The 17,824-nt window shown below is 30.6% G+C and overlaps 10 protein-coding genes across 10 annotated transcripts; 6 read left to right on the plus strand and 4 right to left on the minus strand. All coding sequences in view use genetic code 12, as the record gives it.

The window, feature by feature from the left end:
• Positions 1-597: 597 nt before the first annotated feature.
• On the plus strand, positions 598-1,617 carry J8A68_004305 (uncharacterized protein; the record flags this gene model as incomplete). The annotated part of the gene is made up of 1 exon (XM_049408251.1): positions 598-1,617. One exon carries the CDS (start codon positions 598-600, stop codon positions 1,615-1,617), a length of 1,020 nt encoding a protein of 339 aa, XP_049262410.1.
• A 316-nt stretch (positions 1,618-1,933) lies between these two features.
• On the plus strand, positions 1,934-4,021 carry J8A68_004306 (uncharacterized protein; the record flags this gene model as incomplete). Its single annotated transcript, XM_049408252.1, has 1 exon — positions 1,934-4,021. One exon carries the CDS (start codon positions 1,934-1,936, stop codon positions 4,019-4,021), a length of 2,088 nt encoding a protein of 695 aa, XP_049262411.1.
• Positions 4,022-4,049: 28 nt separating this feature from the next.
• J8A68_004307 (ATP-dependent 3'-5' DNA helicase) lies at positions 4,050-7,520 on the minus strand (the record flags this gene model as incomplete). The annotated part of the gene is made up of 1 exon (XM_049408253.1): positions 4,050-7,520. One exon carries the CDS (start codon positions 7,518-7,520, stop codon positions 4,050-4,052), a length of 3,471 nt encoding a protein of 1,156 aa, XP_049262412.1.
• A 428-nt stretch (positions 7,521-7,948) lies between these two features.
• On the plus strand, positions 7,949-9,454 carry J8A68_004308 (17-beta-hydroxysteroid dehydrogenase-like protein; the record flags this gene model as incomplete). The annotated part of the gene is made up of 1 exon (XM_049408254.1): positions 7,949-9,454. One exon carries the CDS (start codon positions 7,949-7,951, stop codon positions 9,452-9,454), a length of 1,506 nt encoding a protein of 501 aa, XP_049262413.1.
• A 296-nt stretch (positions 9,455-9,750) lies between these two features.
• J8A68_004309 (DOA4) lies at positions 9,751-10,506 on the plus strand (the record flags this gene model as incomplete). The annotated part of the gene is made up of 1 exon (XM_049408255.1): positions 9,751-10,506. One exon carries the CDS (start codon positions 9,751-9,753, stop codon positions 10,504-10,506), a length of 756 nt encoding a protein of 251 aa, XP_049262414.1.
• Positions 10,507-10,569: 63 nt separating this feature from the next.
• On the plus strand, positions 10,570-11,166 carry J8A68_004310 (uncharacterized protein; the record flags this gene model as incomplete). The annotated part of the gene is made up of 1 exon (XM_049408256.1): positions 10,570-11,166. The coding sequence occupies one exon, from the start codon at positions 10,570-10,572 to the stop codon at positions 11,164-11,166; it is 597 nt and encodes a 198-aa protein (XP_049262415.1).
• A 33-nt stretch (positions 11,167-11,199) lies between these two features.
• J8A68_004311 (ubiquitin carboxyl-terminal hydrolase family protein) lies at positions 11,200-12,357 on the plus strand (the record flags this gene model as incomplete). Its single annotated transcript, XM_049408257.1, has 1 exon — positions 11,200-12,357. One exon carries the CDS (start codon positions 11,200-11,202, stop codon positions 12,355-12,357), a length of 1,158 nt encoding a protein of 385 aa, XP_049262416.1.
• A 25-nt stretch (positions 12,358-12,382) lies between these two features.
• On the minus strand, positions 12,383-12,982 carry OCA6 (protein-tyrosine-phosphatase; the record flags this gene model as incomplete). The annotated part of the gene is made up of 1 exon (XM_049408258.1): positions 12,383-12,982. One exon carries the CDS (start codon positions 12,980-12,982, stop codon positions 12,383-12,385), a length of 600 nt encoding a protein of 199 aa, XP_049262417.1.
• Positions 12,983-13,178: 196 nt separating this feature from the next.
• Positions 13,179-14,900, minus strand: LCB2 (serine C-palmitoyltransferase; the record flags this gene model as incomplete). Its single annotated transcript, XM_049408259.1, has 1 exon — positions 13,179-14,900. One exon carries the CDS (start codon positions 14,898-14,900, stop codon positions 13,179-13,181), a length of 1,722 nt encoding a protein of 573 aa, XP_049262418.1.
• Positions 14,901-15,501: 601 nt separating this feature from the next.
• MODF (Modfp) lies at positions 15,502-17,118 on the minus strand (the record flags this gene model as incomplete). Its single annotated transcript, XM_049408260.1, has 1 exon — positions 15,502-17,118. One exon carries the CDS (start codon positions 17,116-17,118, stop codon positions 15,502-15,504), a length of 1,617 nt encoding a protein of 538 aa, XP_049262419.1.
• Positions 17,119-17,824: the final 706 nt, after the last annotated feature.

Here is a 17,824-nt window from a genome sequence, read left to right on the forward strand (position 1 = left end):
GTGAGTTTGAATAACAAATCATCTAAAGCTATTTGGATTGAGTATAATTGGAACATAATGTGAACATATCTCCCTTTTTTCTTTACTTATTTTGGATATTGCTTTCAATAAATGAATATTTATTTAGTTGATTAGACAATTGAATTGCTGGGTGTAAAATTATTTTTGTAATTTATAAATTTTCGGTTGTTCACTAAAAACCAAATTATTTACGAGGAATTTCCTATTTGGGAAAAGTGTTGAAGAATTGCTGGGTTCGGTTTGTTCTTGTTTTGTTTTACTTGTAACTCTCGGAACAAATAAAAGCCAGAACACGAAGCAATCCAACATTTGTGGAACCCGCCCAGACATTGTAAGCAGAAAGCTTTAGTGGGTTGTTTCGGTCAGTCCGGTTACAATACCGAAGGAAAAGGGGAGGAGATCTTTGAAGTGCGATTTTTTTTTTCTTGTGGGAGAAGCGCAAACCCTCATCCCGTCAATTTTATGGTACAAAATCATTCACTCTCTTTCTTTGACTTATCGCTACGGCTATTATTATTATTATTTTTATTCTTAGTATTTACTATTAACAAGTCAAAGTCAGCTTTCGAAGAACAAATGAGTGTCCGTTCTGCTACCCATTCCGGCTCTTGGTATTCTAGTAGTTCTACCAAGTTACGTGGCCAATTAGATGCATTTTTTGAAAAGGCAAAACATTTAAAGACTCCGTTATCGGGACCAGATGCAAGTAAAGGTATATCTGGAACAAGAGTACTTATTGGTCCACATGCTGGATATGCTTATTCTGGTGAACGCTTAGCAGAAACATTTAATGCATGGGATGTTTCGAAAGTGAAGCGTGTTTTCTTATTAGGTCCATCTCATCATGTTTATTTCAGAGGCTATGCCTTATTATCACCATTTGATTATTATGAAACACCATTTGGAAATATTCCAGTTGATACCGATACGATCGAAAAGTTGGTTAAATTGAAATCCAAACATTCAAGCACCGATCGTATATTTAAGTATATGAGTGAAGATATCGATGAAGATGAACATTCATTTGAAATGCATGCCCCTTTTATTTATTATAAGGGACAAGAAGCAGTACATGGCATGCCAAAAATAATACCAATTTTAATAAGTGCAATGGATGAAAGATTACATGACGATATTGTGGAATCATTATTACCGTATATGGAGCATGAAGAGAATCATTTTATAATAAGTTCCGATTTTTGTCATTGGGGATCTAGATTTCAATATACTAGATATTTGAATTCTATTGACACCACCGTAGACACCCTAGATAGATATATGGTACTGCTTGGCGCATTACATAAACCGAAAGAGTTGGAAATCTATAAATCAATAGAATTACTTGACAAAATGGCGCTTGATATTGCCACTAAAGGAAGCTACACGGAGTGGAATAACTATATTAAAGTTTCAGGAAATACGATATGTGGACAGAAACCTATATCAATCATTCTTAGATTGACAGAAAGGTATAAGAATAGTGGTGGTACTGTTGGTCAAGATGTCTTCAATTGGATAGGATATTCTCAATCAAATCCAGTCAAGAGAAGTTCAGAAAGCAGTGTATCTTACGCTTCTGGTTATATAAAGTTATAGGTTTGTTTTTTAATGTATTGAATGTAGTCCCACGACCCTTGTGATATACCAAACCCTCTCTCTGTCTTTCTCTCCTGCTATTACGTCGTAAAGACCCTTATAATGGACCCCTCCTCTTTTGGAACTTGAAAAGTTCATCGTTCTAAAAATAGGTCGCGTCAAAATTCCGCTTTAAGCGAAAAACATCCAACGATGGACAATTCCGTTTCAGTAATCTGATATCTTCAATTCAAGATTCACTAGCCTCATCTACCACAAATTAAATACAAACTCTCTTTATATCACTCGCTGCATCTTACCAAAGTCACAACCAATCATGAGTGATGTCAAGATATTTGGAAAGTCAAAAAGTCTTGAATTACGAGCAGAATTGGATCAAGCATTCAAGAAATCAAAACCAATTCCTCGAGTCAAAACTGTCTTACGTAAAATATTAGCCAATATAATTTTAAACAATAATGAAGTAGCAGATATGATGTCTGATGTTATACCATTATTAAAATTGGATGATATGGAAGTACGTAAGCTTTGTTTAGAATTTATTGCAACATATTCCAACAATACTCAATCTGACGATTCCTTGAATGCAATCCCATATTTAGAAAAGTTAAGTGAAAGTCCTTCTCCTATATTAAGAGCATTGGTGATAAGAGCTATTTCTTCAGTTAGAAGAAGAGAATTTATAGACGTCGGGGTATCTTTGGCAACTCGTATGATTAAAGATCCTGATCCTTATGTAAGGAAAACAACAGCATTTTCAATCGCCAGATTGTATCAATATGATCATGGAGCAGTTGAAAGAGAAAATTTGGTAGATGAATTGAATAAATTACTTTATGATGATGATCAACTTGTGGTTGCAAATGCTTTAGCCGCTTTAAGTTCAATTACTGAAAATAGTAAGACTTTAACTTTAAAGATTGATAAAGCACATTCATTACAATTGATCTCTTTCTTGGATTCTACAAATGAATGGCATCAAATATATTTATTAAATGCATTAATGTCATATGTACCTCAACGTGAAACTGAAGCTTTGGATTTAATAGAAGCTGTACTTCCATCTTTACAACATGAGAATGCAGCAGTTGTATTAAATGCAATTAAAATCATAATATATTATTCAAAATATGTGAAAAATCCTGAATTAAAATTACCAATTTTACCTAAAAGATTAGGAACATCATTAATATCACTTTTATCGAAAACTCCTGAAGTTCAATTTCTTGTATTAAGAAATGTGATTTTATTACTTTTAGGTAATAAAGAATTAGTTCATTTTGAAGTGGAAATGTTTTATTGTCGATTCGACGATCCAATATACGTTAAAGATACAAAGCTTGAAATCATTTACTTGTTAGCAAATGAACAAAATGTTGGCCTGGTCTTACTTGAACTAGAAGAATATGCAACAGAAGTAGATATACCAATGGCACGAAAAGCTATAAGAGCTTTTGGAAATCTTGCTGTGAAATTAGAAAATGCAGCTTCACAATGTGTTGAGATTATATGTGATTTAATGTCTCATGGGATCTCGTATATTGTACAAGAATCGACCATTGCCATCAAGAATATATTACGAAAATATCCTGGCGAATTCAATTTCGCAATTAATGAATTAATTAAGCATTATCATTTAATTGATGAACCAGATGCCAAAACAGCTTTAATCTGGATTGTGGGACAATATTGTGAAATTATTGAGGAAGATACAGTTCAGATGTTGGATGATTTTATTTCTAGTTTTAAAGATGATCCAATCGAAGTTCAATATGCCACCTTGACTGCTGCTACCAAATATTATTTAAAATATCCTACAAGAGGTGAATCTATAGTATTGAGAGTTTTGAAATGGGCGACTGAAGAAGTAGATAATCCTGATATAAGAGATCGAGGATATATCTATTGGAGACTTATATCATCAGAGCATGCGACTAGCGCAGATGGAGAATTCCAAGAGAATACAAAGAAAATCATCTTGAATTCAAATCCTGTAATTTCATCTGAAAACGATTCAATACATCCTGCAATTCTTGAAGAATTGGATTTGAATATTGGAACATTAGCATCTATTTATTTAAAACCGGTTCACACCGTATTTAGGAGTGCAAAGAGGAAGACACTTCCAATTAGTCCTGCATTACAAAGAAAAGGTGGGAAGGAGCAGCAACATCTTGAACCGGTGCAACCCGAAAGACCAACACTGAGAACAGCATCTCCTGCAATTGAGATAAACAGACGAATGTCATATAGAAGAACCAATAGTGATAATGTCACGACTCTCAGAACAATGACGACAGCATCTGCTCGTGAGAATAGTCTTACATCTAAAAAGGACAAATTTTCCAAAAGGTTTTCACGAACAGCATCTTTAATTAAAGGAAAAATTTCCAATAAGAATTAAATATTTATTTATAATATAAATGTATAATTTACGTAAAACATCTTCTTTTTCTAATGACTTTGGAAATTTTAACATTGGGGGAAAATTTAACTGTAGAAGACCCTTCAATTATAGTTTCAGTATTCACCTCAGGCATATTCATTTCAGGCCCATCCGGTATTTGTTCACTTAATTCCTCCAAATCGACACCTAGAAGTGATCCAAGAATGATAATAGCGGCTGGTTTAGACATTACTGTCATATTCTCCCTACATTCGCCCACCACACATAACGGACATCCCCAATCACATTCACAATCCCGAACTCTTTTAAAAGTAACATCCAAGATTTCATCCATACATTCAAACGCCTTATATCCTATTCCTGTTCCTAATTTCCCACCCTTGGTGTCATAAAAGATTAATCTTGCGGGACGTTTTCTTGAAGTTTCTCGACCGGAAAATTCCTTTTCTGGAGCTTTGCATTCAGTTGAAAGTTCCAACGAGAACGCATTTGATGATGTTGTTTGTTTGGAAGAATTTCCATTGATGAATACGGGAAGCATGTTCATAATAGCATGTTCGGCAGCATGAACACCTCCAGCGGCGGATAAACTCTTCTCTGTAATGATTTCAAGGGCTCGTTTAGGGATATTGATCCAGAATCCTTTCGAGTGCATAACTACAGGAGGATTTTTGACTTCAACAACTTCAATTATTTCTTCTCTTCTATTAACTTTGAAAAATCCAAATACAATCATGGTAATTTTGATTTTGCCAAAGAAAATCGGAATATCCAACGGTTTTGAAGCCTGTAATGGGAATAATGGTTTTACAGCCTCGACTTCTAATGGATCAATATCAGTAAAATCACGTTGCAGAGTTGTCCAATCAACATTCACCCGTTCAACTTTAGCATAATGGTCTTTATGATTAAATTCTTTGACAAGATATGGTTGTCCTTGATGTAAGAAAATCCCACCTTCGTAAAGAGTAAAGCTTGTTCTCAGGGCTTCTACTTCTTCAATGACAATATTTCGATTGTTTGTGATATCAACTACTGCGAATTGTGTTTCTTCAATTACTCGAATATTGACCAGACTATGTGGTTTTGGTAAATAATTAGGATTGGGTTTATATTTCCCATCAATATCGAATAATAAATGATCCTTGAGGGTTTTGGTATATGCATTAAATGATAATTCAGAAGAAAACCATCTTCTGTCAGCATCTAAATCGATTGGAAGTTCATAGGCAGCACATTGGAGATGTTGTTCCATAATCAACAGACTACAATCCATATCACGTAATCCTTGAACACATAAATCCTCATAATGACGTTGACATAATTCATAAGAATTTTCTAAATAATATTGATCAACAGGGTTTCTTCCTGGAACATAAATAGCTAAACTTCCTTTAGATGAATTACCTCGTCCAGCCCTTCCAAATTGTTGATGAAGGTTCAGTTTCAGCATGGGGAATCCGCAAGTTATAACCACATCCAAATCAGACAAATCAATACCTAATTCTAACGCATTTGTAGCAATGATTGCTCGAAGTTGTCCACTAAACATTTTTTGTTCAATGATTCTTCGATCAGATTTACTATATCCTCCACGATATGCCATGACATCACTTTGATCAATGTTTGAGTTGGGGAATTCATTTTGGAGTAAATATCTAATTTCTTTCATTAACATTTCACAAACTACTCTAATTGGACAGAATACTATTGCTTTAATCCCTGGGATCGAATTTAATAAATTTACCAAGACTCGCGCCAGTTCCGAAATCATACCTACCCGGGGCACAACTTGATCATTTCCATTGTTAGCGTTCTTTTGACCTCGTTTATTCATTAGTTCGGGTGGATTCCAAACAAGCAATTTCTTTTCACAATGAGGACTTCCATCTTGATTGATGTGAATGATGTTTTCGATGTTTGAGAGACTGCAAACTGCCTTGAAATGAGTAATTGGGTTTTCAATTGTTGCTGAACATGAAATGAATCGGGCATTGGGTTCCAGCGGGCACAAATGATGTTTGATCCGTAATAGTCGACTCATGACATAACTTACATTAATCCCAAATGTACCTTTATATATATGTAGTTCATCCATAACGACAAATTTCAAAGATTGAAGAAATTGTCTCCAAGATTCAAAATGATTATTTGGAAGGATAGACGCATGTATTGTATCTGGATTAGTGAAAAGAATATGAGATTCTTTCAGGATTCGAATACGTTCAGTAAATGGAGTATCTCCATCATAAGTATTTACAATGATTGGATTATCAATATTCCCCGGGATATAATTTATAAATTCTTTAATATGCCTCATCTGATCTTGAGCTAATGCTTTTGTTGGAAATATAAAAAAGGCAGTACTATGTCTTCCTTTTAACCCATAAGTGATATCCCATAGTATTGAGTTTAGAACTGGAATTTGATAGATTAATGATTTACCCGATGCAGTAGGTGTGCTTACAATAACATGTGAATCGGGTGAGGATGGTGATAGTAAGGTTTCTAGAGCCATTGCTTGATGACAATAAAGTCCATTTTCAATATCTATGTTTTTACTCAATTGAATAGCTTCTTTTAGCTTGGGATGTAAGGATGATGAAACTTCTGGTGATAACGTTTGATACTTTGGTTCTTGTGCTTCGTTCAAGGTGTAGATTGAAGTGATTTGATCTTGATAGAATTTCGCCAGTTTTAACGATTCAATCATATAATCGGTGGAACATTCTTCATGTGTTGGGTCTACCGCTTGATGTTCTTCTTTGTCATTCAATACTTGAACTATATCCTTTAAATCAGCTGGCTTTGGGAGCGCTAGCTCAGATTGATCTATTAAGTCCACTTCGGCTTTGTCATAATCAACTTCACCGTTTTTGCTAGTATACTTTAGAAGATATTCGGTAATCAATTGAAGGAACTTGGCATTTCTCGATTGGATCAAATTCATAAGTTGTTGTTTATTCAATGGAGTTAAATGATATGCGGCATTCGAAAGAAAGAAATCACGTCTTTGTCCTTGATCATAATCATCGGGATTGCTACGGGTGGTTTCTTTCTTAATCCGTTTTCTTCCACCTCCTTTTCTAGCCAATCCAATTCCATGTAATTTAGCATCTTGAAAATCAAATATTAGTATCTGTTTAGATTGGAGGGTTTCGGGATCATCATCATAATTTTGTCTATCAACAATTGAAGTTTGATGATAACCTTTTTCATAATCCAGTTTAACATCTTCAATAAAACTTAACATAATTTGATTCTCATCAACATAATCAAAGAAGATTTCATTATTTGGGAATAACAACTTAATAATTGTAAGATCATTAATGGTTATTGAATTATTTAATTTTTGAATCAAATCAATTGATGGTATAACAGTTCTTGAATGTGATGATAAGAAAGTTAAATGAGTATTAATTTGAAAGTATATTTTGGTTAATCTTTGAAAGAATAAAGACCATGATTTTGGTATAGATATATCATGATTATTCATAGTATTATTGTCATTATAGCATTACTTAAACCTTTGTTATCTAAATGAAAAAGTAATTAAAATTCAATGTGGTTTGTAAAAATTAATAATTATTAATAATTTTTCAAATGGATGTTTTGTATGGAGAGAATGATGATGTTAACCAAAGGGGTGGAAGAGACTATATAAATGGGGAACGATGAGATCCAAAATCAAATCCAAGAAATAAAGAACGAAGAACAAAATGTGAGCAACTGAAATGAGATGAGATGAAAGTTAACAATAACAGGGAACTAGAAAATAAAATTGCTTATATTGCTACTTGCGCCTCTCTTAAACCCCTTTGTTGTAGTATAAATATATATAAATATGGCTTCTCCTTAGATCTTATTTCAATTTCTAATTATAGAAAAGAATGCGAGATCCAATTGAATCAATTCAAGTCATCGATGTTTGATAAATTAAAATTAAAACATAAAGCAGGTAATATTATTCCAACAGATCCAGTAGTAACTCCTGGTCAAGCACCAACAACAAAACAAATTTATCAATTACGTAAAAACATTGGAGTTAATTTTGGTTCATGTTTTGTATTAGAAAAATGGATATTTCATAGTTTATTTGTTGAAGATACTGGTAATGATGATTGTGAATTAACTGCAGTTGACAAAATGATTAAAAAATTAGGAGAACAAGAAACTAAATCAAGATTTGAATCTCATTGGAATAATTATGTAAATGAAGAAGATTGGAAATGGTTACAAGATCATCATATTAATTCAATTCGTTTACCAATTGGTTATTGGGAAGTTGATGGAGGGAATTTTACCAAAGGATTAAAATTTGAGAAATTTAAATCCATTTATTCAAATGCTTGGAATATTATTAAACTGAAATTTATTGAACAAGCTGCCAAATATAATATTTCAATTTTGATTGATATTCATGGTTTACCATTTGGTGCTAATCATTCAAGTCATTCTGGAGAACAAGGTGAAAATAAATTTTGGGATGATGGAAAAGCTCAATTATTAATGACAAAGATGTTTTCATTTATTGCTGAAGATTTAAACCACTATGATAATATTGCTGGTATTCAAATTGTTAATGAAGCTGACTTTGCTGATCCTCCAAAGAAACAAATTCAATATTATTCTGCAACCATTAATGAAATTAGATCTAAAAATTCAACAATTCCAATAATTATATCTGATGGTTGGTGGACTAATCAATGGGTTGAATGGATTCAAAATCAACAAGGTGATAATGATCATAATATTGGGGTAGTTATTGATCATCATGTTTATAGATGTTTTTCAGATGATGATAAATCCAAAGATCCAAATCAAATTATTCATGATTTAGATAAAGATGTTTTAACTAATTTAACTAATGATTCAAAGGGAGTTGATATTATGGTTGGTGAATATTCATGTGTTCTTGATAATAAATCATGGGAGAAATTACCTAATGCTAATAGAAATGATATAGTTCGTCAATATGGTAATAAACAATGTGATTTATTATATTCAAGAACTTGTGGATTCTATTTTTGGACATTTAAATTTGAATCTGGTAATGGTGGTGAATGGGATTTAAAAACAATGATTAATGAAGGTGCAATTAAATTCCCATCATTACCAATTAATATTCCTTCAAGAGAAGCATTTGAAAATAGTTTAAATCAAGCATATAATGATCATACCAATTATTGGAATTCAACTAGTCCAAATGAAAAATTTGAACATGATAGATATAAAGATGGGTTTATAACTGGTTGGGCTGATTCTGAAGCTTTTGGTAAATTTAATGGATCAATAATTGGTAGAAAACAAGCTTTGAAACATTCTAGATTACAAGAACATATTAATGTTAAGGGGAAACTGAGATTTATATGGGAATGGGAACAAGGATTTGATAAAGGTATACAAGAGTTCTCTAATAATTGTCATTAGAGTACTACTTTTTATAAGTTACAAGTAGTAATTGAGTAGTAATTAGTCTTAATTAGTCTCTCGTTATAAATTAAATATTTTGCAGTCAAATTCTAGAATGATCCCCCACGGCAATTAATTAATTTAGTAGCAGCCAAAAAAAAGAAAAAAGAATTGAATTGATTACAGATTAACGCCACACAATAAATTAATCATCATCATCTGCTTCTTAGATAAGAAGACACGTCTATATATATAGAGAGAGAGGAATATGAAAAGAGATGACGAGTAATCAACAAATGTCATTTAGATCACCAATGGAACTTGAATCTATTAGTAATCAATTAGTTAAACAAATTATAAGTAGAGTTTCAACTTTTCATAAATTAATGAGTGCTCAAATTAGTTTATTACAAATCTTTAAAGAACAATCAAAATTATTTAAACATTTGAATAATTGTGATTATGAATTAGCTTATGTTATTTATACTTGTGCTTTGTTATTATTATCTAAGATTAAGAAGTTTGTTAATAAAAAGAATATTGATCTTTATACTCAAATTGAAGAAGCTATTGATGTTATTGAACCAGACTTTAAGTCAATAGAGAAAGTCATACAACATAATCATCAACTACTGTTACAGCCAACGAAACAAGTAGATCCATTACTAGACAGATTTAACAATCTAAAATCAAGTCCTTCTCCAGAAATCAACAATAATCAATTGACAGATATCAACAAATTCAAATATAGAAATCAAATTACACCCCATGAATTACGAGATTTATTAAATAACAAACAACAAAAAATCCTATTAATAGATTATAGACCGGCTAAAGATTTCCATCATAATCATATAAATTACAAACATATAATAAACATAGAACCAAAGCAACTACAATTAATACTCAAGAATGATTCATCGACGGATCAAGATTTAGAAGATTTACTTTCAGATTCATTACCCCATGATCAATTCCAACGATTTAGAGATAGATATAAATATGATTTGGTGGTATTATACAACTATAAATATGGTCCAACTAATCAAATTCTAGCAAAGGTTACCTAAAGTCTATTTTATTAATTACTACTATAAAGACTTTTTCCTTTCAATGAATTAATTGATATATTGATGATTAAATGTAAATATATAAGTTCAAGACTTAAAATAATCCCTTGTTATTTATCAGGAGGGGTTTTGAATTGGTTTAATACATTTGGGAAAGAATCTATTATAAGTTCACTAAATGAAGACCATGACCAATCCAATAAGGTAAATAATGATAATAAACTGGAATATTTAACTTCGTTCGGTGATTATTTGACTAAATCCAATCATGATTTATCTGTCATCACTAATAATGAGTCATCTCAGAATGATTTCACTAAATATGTTAGACCAGCAACTATTCCAAAGACCAGTTTCCAACCTGAACCTTATAGACCAACCCAACCAGAATTCCTCAAATCAGAACCAATAACTAAAATAACCATGCCTCAATCAAATCATATAGCCGATAGTCCTGTAGTTGTTCCACCACCTGTCCCACCCAAGAATCCATTAGAACAGCCAATTCCACGGGTACGTAGTAGTACTAGTGGTTCAATGCCAAGATCAGTATCAGGGACTCCTAATGAAAATTCTGGTAAACCAGAAACTCCACCTCATCCTAAAGATTTACATCAAAGATTAGTTCTATTTTTTGAAGCTAAAGAACTTGACGTATGATGACCAATAGTAAATCTTGGCAATTCATGTTATATGAATTGTATATTACAATGTATTGCAGCAACACCTCAATTAACTACATTTTTCTTTCCTTCAATAAATTCTGATAATGGGTCATTTTCAATTACTAACAGTCCATATAAACAACATATTAATATTAATAATAAATTAGGTACAAAGGGGTTATTTACTACCAGTTTTGTTGAATTATTATTGAATATGTTTAATAATAATGAGAAAGTATTAAATCCATGTAATTTTAAACAAATTATGGGATCATTATCTCCAAGTAAACAATTTGCAACATCTGATCAACAAGATTGTATTGAATTTTTAACATTTTTATTAGATTCTATTCATGAAGATTTAAATCAAATGAGTTATAAAGATGCTCAAGAAAAGAAATTAATTACTGAACTAACTCCAGAACAAGAAAAGAATCGAGAAATATTACCAATTAGATTAGCATCTACAATTGAATGGGAAAGATATTTAAAATTACATTTTTCAATTATTGTTGATTATTTTCAAGGACAATATTTATCACAATTAAAATGTTTAGAATGTCAATCAACTTCAACTACTTATAATTCATTTAGTATTTTATCATTACCAATTCCCGAGAAATTAAATAAAACCGTGAATGTTCTGTTACAAGATTGTTTAGAAGAATTCTTAACCCTTGAATTATTGGATGATAATAATAAATGGCATTGTCCCAATTGTAAACGATTCACAAGACTGACTAAAAAGATAAGTATAACTAGATTACCACAAGTTTTAATTATTAATTTTAAACGATTTAAATATGATGGAAATGGAAGATTTAATAAATTGGAAACATTTGTTACATATCCAGTAACAAAAGAATTAGATTTAACTCCATATTGGCCAGATTTGGGGACATCTATAAGTTCAAACAATCCAATGACAATTGAACAAGAAAAACAAGTATTGGCAACATTACCTGTAAGAAATCAAATTCCACCATTTAAATATAAATTATTTGGAGTTGTTAATCATTTTGGAAATTTAACAACTGGTCATTATACTTCATATGTATTGAAACAAAGTGATAAATCAAAGACTAGGGGTTGGTGTTATTTTGATGATGCAAAGATAACTTTGAATTGTTCAGTTGATAAAGTAATGAATCGTAATGCATATTGTTTATTCTTCCAAAGGATATAGGTTTTTAGTATAGATTTAATAGATTCTAGTATATTTTACTTTCGATAACTTTTAATTTTGGACGAGTTCCAATTATATGTTTACTAACCCCTTCCCATAGCCAATCTACTTTATCATTTGGATCAATTATAATATCTCCCTTGAACCCTTCGACAAAATTACGATCATTAACAGTAATATTCCCGGTGAATTGAATAAATTCATTAAAGATTGAAATTAAAGACCAAAATTGTAATTTCCTTAAACATGCAATTAATAAACTTGTAACTTGTCCTCCATTTAAACAATGAATATAAATTGGTTGATATTTATTATGAATAATATAATTTATAGCGGTTAAAATTATATGATAATCTAAGGGGACACCTCTTTTCTTACCTTTACCAGCAGGAGCACATTCTAGATGAACTAAGTTTATAGAATGTTTTCGAATGAATTCATATAATTTAGGATCAGTCTCCAGGGTTATTGGATTTGGTGTTAATGATATTATTGTTTTTAATTCAAGGGTTTCTAAAAATGGGAAATTAACTTCTCGAGGATATCCTCCTCGATATAAATTAGTTTGAATTGTTGTAAATCTTAAAGGAGGAATTAAATTATCAGGAATTCGTTCATTGGACATTGCTGGTGCTACTACTAATAGGTTATTACTTATTATTACTTGTTATTATTTATTATTATTATTACTATTAAAATTAAATTAAACTAATTTACATAAAAATGGAAAAACTTTTTTTTCTTTAATACAGATTGATTAAATGAGTGAGATTGGTATGGATATGGTATGGAAGTGTGAAATTAGTATGCGGTATGGGGAATTACATCAATTTTGGTTTCTTACAATCTTCGACATTTGTAGCTAAAACATCTTCAATTGACCATCTTGGAGGTTGACCAGGGATTTTAGATCCTCCAGCAATACCACTACTAAATTTCAAATAAATTAAATCACCAATTTCACTAATTTTAGTTAAAACATAATCTAAATCATCTTTAGTTAATGCTGATGATACACATAATCTAGCTCTTGCACTAATTAATGGAGTGGCTGGATAACTAACAATGACAACTGCAATTCCCATATCATATAACATTCTTGAAACTGCTGGCATTTTAGCTGGTAAAAATAACAACAAGGGAATAACTGGAGAATCATCAGCTCCATAAACAATAAATCCCAATTTTTTTAATCCTAATCTAAGATAACGAGAATTAAATGCAATTCTTTGTAATCTTTCTTTACCTTCTCCTGGATTTAAATCACCTTTAATCACCTTTAATGAAGATATGATTTGTCCTAATACTGGAGGAGGTACCAGTTCAGAATATACTTGAGTTATATAATTAATTCTTAATTTATCAATTATATTTTTATCACCAGCAATATAACCACCAGTTGCCCCAAATGATTTTGTAAAAGTACCCATTAATAAATCAATTTCATTTGGATCAACTTGAAAATAATCACAAATACCTTTACCATTTGGTCCTAAGGCACCAATTGAATGAGCTTCATCAACAAATAAATAACATTTATATTTATTTTTAATTTCAACTAATTTTGGTAAATTACACATATTGCCTTCCATTGAATATAACCCTTCAACAGCAATAATGATTTTTTTCCATGGTCTATGAGTTTTTGGTTGACCTTGAGCAATTTGATTACGAATTAATTTTTCCAAAGCATTCATATCATTATGTTTAAAAACTTTAACTGATGCACCTGATAATCTAATCCCAAATCTAATTGATGCATGATTTAATTCATCACTTATAACTAAAGTTTTAGAATCAGCAATTGATGAAAATAAATTAGCATTTGTACCATAACCTTGAGATACAATAATTACATCTTCTTTACCAACAAAATCAGCAACAACTTCTTCACATTGTTTATGTAAATCAGTTGTACCAGAATAAATACGAGATGAACAAGCAGAAGTACCATAATTATCAACACATTTTAAAGCAAAATCAGTACAAACACCACTTGATTGAGCAAACCCTAAATAATTATAAGATGATAAATTTAAACATTCTCTACTAGTACCATCATAAATATAACCATTACCAGAATCAGCTAATTGACGATTAAAACATTTAATAAATCTACCTGGAGCACCATGAATAGGTCTAGCAAAACAATCATCAATTCTAGTTTTTAATCTACGAACATAAAAACTTTCAAAACCATCATACCAAGGAGCATAACCATCTTTTTCAATTAAATGTTCATATTCTTTTGGTTTAAATATTTTACCAAAAAAATCTCGAATATGACCAATAATAATTAAAATAAGATAATTAATATATGTAGCAATATAAATAATATATGGAGGTTCATCATCTATTGGCATTGGTAATGGTTCTCCTACTGGATGTTGAGAAACATATAAATGTTCTTTTGAAGTTAATTGACCATATTCTAAATTACGTTTGATTTCTAATGATCGATTATCTTCAGGGGCATTGGGAATATATTTGGTATAATGTGTGGTGGTCTCGGAATCTGTTGTTGTTGTTGTTGTTATTGTCATGTGATCTTATTTAAATGTCTGCTGTGTGTTGTAAAGTAGAGAAAGTGTTTTGTTCTTCAGTAAAAGCGAGTGTATATTTAATAATCAATAGTGTTGATATAAGAGACCACTATTGTAAATGTGTAAAAAAATATTTGGTATGGAATATGTAAATTGTCTGTCTGTCTGACTGGTCAAACTATATGTGTCTGTCTGTCTGTTTTAATCTGTTGTTATGTAAATAAGTTGGTTGTTGTACAATTTTTAAAGGTTTTGTTCAGTTTGGTTGTAAAAAAAAAAAAATGAGTTAAAATTGTAATAGGAGAAAAAGTGAGTGAATTTTCTTTGAAAAAAAAAATTAAAAATAAATTAAAAATAAAATTTGTTAACCGTTACCCGAAAATACAAAAAATAATAATTCTTATTGTATTGTGTAATTGTGTAAAAAATAAAATGAATCTTTTATTATTTTCCCATTTTTCCTTCTTTTTATAACGCGTTTAAGTTAACCAAAAAATAAATTATGTAAGGTTTCGTGTTTTAACCGATTGATTTAAAGTACACGACCTCTTCGTATCTTTAAACAACAAATATCTCTAGTATGAAGTTACAAGTTGACTAGCTATGCATATTTATACACTCTATAACTCCGGTCATTATCTCCGGAAAGTTGTAATAAATATTGACAATTTGGTATTTCCCAATCTAAATGTCCAATAGTTAATACTGTCATATCATTTAATTGATGTTCAATAATCTTATGACATTGAATCATCACTTTTTCATCTTCCATACATGAAAAGGCTTCATCAAGAATTAATATCTCTGGTTGTTTAATTATTGCTCTTAAAAATAAACATAATTTTTGATTTGTCATTGATAAATTAATAAATAATTCATCACCATATTCATCAAGTTGTTGTTTAAATTGATCCAAGATAGCTTGAGATTTAGGTGGGATTGGATGATTCTTCGGGTTTCTCTTGTACATAAAATTAGAATTACCAATATCTTTAACTAATCCATTATATATAATTTCATTCATGGTTCTTGTATGTTGAGGAACTAATGAATGTAATTCAGGTGATGAAATACCAATTTTATTATTAACATCAAATATAGAAATTCCATTTCCTGTCTTACGTAATTTCCCATCTATACTTATGACTGATCTCCAAGATTGTGGATGATCTCCAGTTATAATTGATAATAAAGTTGTCTTTCCAGTACCATTATCACCAAGAATTCTCCATTTACTTCCCTTGGGGATTTTCCAATTGAAATTTTGAAAAATTATTAATCCTTTATAAATAATTGATGCATTATTAAATTCAATATGAATTGGAGATTGATATTGTTCTTCTTCTTGAGTAATTGGAACTAACTTAGTATGTTGATGATGAATTGATTCATGTTGTAAATGTTCTTGTTGAATGAGTTTAATTTCTTTTTGATAATCATCAAATACTTCCTCTTTCAATCCACATACTTTTACTCCAAATTCATTATCAACATATGCAATACTATTAATCCAATCAGGAATATCATCTTGAACTCTTAAACCCAATACTATTGAAATATTCAATTCTTTGGCAACTCTATATAATGCTTCACTTACAGTTGTTGTATTCTTTGGATCTAATCCTAAGAATGGATCATCTATAAGTAATATATTAGGTCTATCCATCAAAGCCTTAACCAATCTTGCTCTTCTTAATTGTCCATTACTTAAAGATTGAATCCATTTCTTTTGTAAATGATCAAGATTAAATAATTTCAATAATTGATCAACGAATTCTCGAGAAATATCTTCTTGCTTATGCATGGTATTATAATTATTTAATCCAGTTATATAATTAAATACTGAATTAGTATCATCACTCATTTCTAATACTCCTTTATATGAATAAGCCTCATATCTTGCTGACATATGAACTTTATCTAATCCTGAATTCTCTCTAAAATTAAGAAATTTAATCTTGGAATTATCATAATAAATTCTAGATAATGGAGGATGAGCAATATATTCACCAGCTATAATCTTTAATAATTTAGATTTACCAGGTCCTATAATTGACCATAATGAATTAGTGTTCCACTTGTTTGGAGATTTAATTGAAAACTGGGTAATTTCAGTTGGGAATATAAATTGACTTTTTAATGATGTATCAGGTTTAAATTTTGCTTTTTGAATTGTCATTAAACAATTCTTAAGTAATTGAGGTGAAGGTCGTGTCATTTTGAGATGGATGGATCTTCTACCTATAATGGAGTGTATGAAACTAATGGAAATGAATTGAGATTGTAAAGAGTTTTTAGTTAAACGAACATGTCCTCCCCCCCGGTTCCGGCACAAGAAAAGGAGATTAGAAATATGTGGAACAAAGGAATTTATTTATGGTTTTATTGTTTAATTAAATTTAGAATCACGGATAAACTTTTTAATTAATTGCCGAGTCAGATATACAGATTTTGATTACTCAATTGATCCTAAGTAAAGTAGAGATGGTAACTAATAAGAAGCACTGTGTGTGTGATTCTTATCTCATGATATTTCCCTAGTAGTTATGAATTCAGTAACTTAATCTAAATTAATCAAATGGCACTCCAATAAAAAGAAGATAAAGAATTGTTACCCGGAGAGAATTTGTTCTTGTGAGTGTAACTCACAAAGAGGTCTTGGGAAAAGATGCAACAACTCCTTGGATGTACACTATTGTAGGTCTTCACCTAGAAAACAATGTTTGATCGTTATGAAGTGTTGAAGCTTATTTCAAAGGTCAACTCTTCATAGTTAACAATTCTCTCTTGTATTCTCTAGCCAACCCCTTCTACTGATTAATTTTATATGACAAACAAAGAAAGTGAGAAAATCTCAGGAGGTTTTTTTTTGGTAGCTGTTGTTGTAAATTACTCTAAGCACCAAATACACCAGCTGATTGAAC

Source organism: Hemisphaericaspora subhashii, assembly GCF_019202705.1.
Source record: "Hemisphaericaspora subhashii strain CBS 10753 chromosome Unknown scaffold23, whole genome shotgun sequence".
In the NCBI taxonomy this organism is placed as follows: Eukaryota; Fungi; Ascomycota; class Pichiomycetes; order Serinales; family Debaryomycetaceae; genus Hemisphaericaspora; species Hemisphaericaspora subhashii.